The sequence below is a fragment of the Lolium perenne genome, chromosome 4 (assembly GCF_019359855.2).
Source record: "Lolium perenne isolate Kyuss_39 chromosome 4, Kyuss_2.0, whole genome shotgun sequence".
NCBI classification, from domain to species: Eukaryota; Viridiplantae; Streptophyta; class Magnoliopsida; order Poales; family Poaceae; genus Lolium; species Lolium perenne.
Window position 1 is genome coordinate 254,481,305 of NC_067247.2, and position 3,681 is coordinate 254,484,985.

At 41.6% G+C, this 3,681-nt stretch overlaps 1 protein-coding gene across 1 annotated transcript; it reads left to right on the plus strand.

Moving 5' to 3' along the window:
• Positions 1 to 460: 460 nt before the first annotated feature.
• Positions 461 to 3,105, plus strand: LOC127332224 (10 kDa chaperonin, mitochondrial). The gene is made up of 3 exons (XM_051358498.2): positions 461 to 643; positions 2,284 to 2,423; positions 2,910 to 3,105. The coding sequence occupies exons 1-3, from the start codon at positions 539 to 541 to the stop codon at positions 2,956 to 2,958; spliced, it is 294 nt and encodes a 97-aa protein (XP_051214458.1). The 5' UTR covers positions 461 to 538; the 3' UTR covers positions 2,959 to 3,105.
• The last annotated feature ends 576 nt before the right edge of the window (positions 3,106 to 3,681 follow it).

Genomic DNA, 3,681 nt, shown 5'->3' on the forward strand with positions numbered 1-3,681 from the left:
CGGCCAAAGGCTGTCGAATAGACTTTCTAGCAACTACTCCATTCACTAATATAAGATGTTTGATTTTTTTTTGATTCATCTATTTTGGTATGTATCTGGTCTAGTTTTAGCATGTATATTTTGAAATATCTAAAACATCTTATATTTACCGACAAAGGGAGTATATGAGCATCCTATTAGTGACCCTACTTTTCATATAAAAAGAAATAAAAAAATGTTTCCTTAGTGGACTGGCCATAAGAGGAAGGGAAGGAACAACCTCTGCAATTTGGGCCTGGTCCGGCCTGTTAATCAATCAGCGGCCCAATGAATCCACGGGCATCAGAATCCCAGGAACCTTCTAGACCTCCCGCGAAACCCCTGGAACGCTCCCATTATCTCCCGGGGCGAAAGCGTAAATTAACTAACGTTCCAATTTCCATCCTTAAAACCCTAAACCCCGCTGCGGCTGCGGCCAGCCGTAAAAAAGCAAAGAGACTGCCCCCTCATCCCCATCAACTTGTCCCTCAAGAAGAAGAAGAAGAAGAGAAGAGCGGCAATGGCGAAGCGGCTGATCCCGTCCCTCAACAGGGTGCTGGTGGAGAAGGTGGTGCAGCCCAACAAGACCGCCGCCGGCATCCTCCTCCCGGAGACCACCAAGCAGGTTCACACAGATCCCTTTTCTTCCCCCTTCAATCTTTTCGCTCCGTCGTTATGTGTACCGACGTGTTCGTATTCTAGATCCGTGAGTGCTGGCTAGGGTCCTGGTCTGGGGAGGCTGGGTGACGAGTTAGATTGAGGAAATTTTGGTAGATTTAGAGTTCTCTGCCCTGATTACCCATAGATCAGACCTATCTGGTTGGTTTCTGCTGATGGAATTGGAACCGTCGGTTGATTTCCTGCTATTAGGCTGTTTTTATTTGACAGATTTCCAAGGCTGTAGTAGTGGGATCGAATTGAACCGTCGATTCGTTTCTGCTCATGGAACTGGAACTATCGATTTATACCCTGTTAGTTCAGTTCTTTTTTGTTTTACCGATTTACACAGCTGTAGTAGCGTGATCGAATTGAACAGTGAAATGAATGCTTCGTTTGGAGGAAATTGCCTTCCTTTCTGAGAAGAAAGGTTATATATTTAGTTAATCTGTCAGATGGTGCGGCATGGTCCTGTCGTGAACTATTAAACTTGGTTAAGATTTGGCCATTTTGTATGCTCCGGTGTCTGTTACATTCGCTTGTACTGTAACTGGGCCTTGATAATAATAATAAAAATCGAACTAGTTGCCTGGATTTCTAGCGTGCTAGAAGCATTAATTATTATTGGGAAGTGATGCGAAATCGCAATGTAAATCACTTCAGTCAGAACTGGGAACTAGAAATAATGTCCCAGTAACATGGCATGGCCTGGCTCTTTGAGGTTAGTACAAAGAGCGGCAGTGTGTTCAAGCCAAACAGTTCTTGCATACTCTATGTTAACGATCTTTTCGTCTTAATGTTAAGAATGTGTTGTTGAATTACTTTTTGTAGCTTTAGTTTATTTGCTTCTTAAACATTGGTTGATGGATATGTCTGAACGGAAGATGATACTTTGTCTCATTCAATTCATTACAAACATGCATGTATCATCTGCCGTGCTATTTTGCTGGTCCGTGGTTCATGATTGTGTCAACCTGTTTGGCCAGTATGGTGTATACCTTGGGTTTGTCGTCCTTGAGTGGGACTGACCGTGGACTGCCAAAATAATCCCGCTTTAACCCATGATTCTTATGTAGGCTGCCAGAAAATCAAACATTTAGCAGTTTAATACAACAATTAGGCTGCCAGAAAATATTAGCTTGGCCAATAGTTTTTCTCCATTTTGAGGAAGTCAATGCTCTACATTTGGATGCTGGATACTTGGCTTTGGTAGTTTCGGCAAGCTCGTCCAGCTTAATCCTGTAGAAAAACCTCTTTCGTCATGGGCTTCAGCTTTATGTCGGACTATTTGAAGTTGTAGTGGATGGGTTGTTCCCATTTGCAGGCCTATGTGGAGTGTGGTGATTGTGTAATCTGTTTCCAGTCTAGCAAACATCGGTGATTTGTGATGATTAATGAAGCTGAAGTTCTCTCCTTATGTAGATAGGACAACTTTTATAGTCATTATACTGAGTGTCAATTTTTTTTTCCTGTTTTACTCTTCAATTGTTTGAACTTGGAACTATATGTTAAATGATATAACTATTAGATTTGGCTCATAATAGCGTACCAGGTCTGTAATTCTCTTATGTGCATTTCTGACCTAATATATCTGTTATTTGAATCCAGTTGAACTCTGCAAAAGTCATAGCCGTTGGTCCTGGTGTTCCTGATAGGGATGGCAAGCTGATCCCTGTATCTCTCAAGGAAGGTGATACTGTTCTATTACCTGGGTACGGAGGAACTGAAGTGAAGCTTGCTGAGAAAGAGTATGTCAAACTTATCCATCATATGAATTTGGTATTTCCTGTTTAGCTGGTTGCCTGTTTAAAACTTCAGTCTTAAATCCTTAATTGTTGAAATAAAGCATGATACCTTACTCTAGAAAGGTTGGCATCCTGCGTTCTAAAAGTTTGTTATTATATATTAAAGTTTTATGTTTAAGCCTAGCTACTCAACCTACCAATTAATTGCATTCCTTCTGCTTAGCTGTATAAACAGATACACTAACCAATAGCATAGGAATATAGGATCCATCAAGTTTCTATAGTAAGTACAGTACTATTCCATGGTGCAAAGAAGATTTTGAGCTACACTTAAAATTTGTATCTGCTTTTAACAGAACAGAAGCCTATGCTTATATTTTACTTGCATCTAGCTTCGTGTAATAATTACACTATGCACATACAGTTTTGATCTGGCAAACCAAGCTCAGTTGGTGCTCGCTAGTCTAACATGGCTATTTGGGACTTCAGGTACCTTCTTTTTGGGGAGCATGACATACTGGGACGTCTGGAAGAGTAACTATGGGTTGTCAGGATAACATAATCTGATTGAAGATGCTGGATATTAGGCTTCTGTACTTTGTGAGAGGATAACCTCTGAATTTGATGTCCTCAGCCTTATCTTGAGCCATTTTAAAACTAATATGATGGCTTCTTTGGTGCTTCATGTCTTGATTGGAATTTGCCACCCAGTTTATCTTGCAACTTAGTAGCATATGCCATATTTGAAATATTGCGGTGTTTGGTCTCATGTTGGGTTCATAATTTATTGAAAATGGCTTCTGTGTCTTCATTCCGACTAGGCATATCGCATTCTGGGTTCTTACCGTTTTTGTTGCTGTGGGAAAGTCAAAGAAAAATAGAGGGATGGAAGGGTTTTCTAGACTTTGATTGTGTCTTGGTTTTGCCTGTACCTTTCTCCGCACGATTGTTTTGGCCTCTTGCCTCCTGGCTTCCGCCACCGCGACGTGAGCACCAGCATCCGTTTAGGAGAGACGGGATAGAAGCTCTGTATGATTGCTTACTTGATCGGAAGTTTACATGTGCTCTAAGCCGAGTTGAGCCTATGTCCACACGTCCATGGCAAAGATCTTGATGGACGATCTGGGCACCCGCATCCATGGGACACAATCACACAACCCTGGTGCTAATGATACCGATTGCTTACACGATCAGCAGTTTACTTTGTTTACTCCGAGACGCAACCTTCTTGCACAGTGCACTAATGATATCAACTGCTTAC

Coding starts and splice junctions, on each gene's coding strand:
- LOC127332224 (XM_051358498.2), top strand. CDS start 539: ATGGCGAAGCGGCTGATCCCGTCCCTCAACAGGGTGCTGGTGGAGAAG. Junction 644..2,283: donor TCCCGGAGACCACCAAGCAG/GTTCACACAGAT, acceptor ATTTGAATCCAG/TTGAACTCTGCAAAAGTCAT. Junction 2,424..2,909: donor GTGAAGCTTGCTGAGAAAGA/GTATGTCAAACT, acceptor TTGGGACTTCAG/GTACCTTCTTTTTGGGGAGC.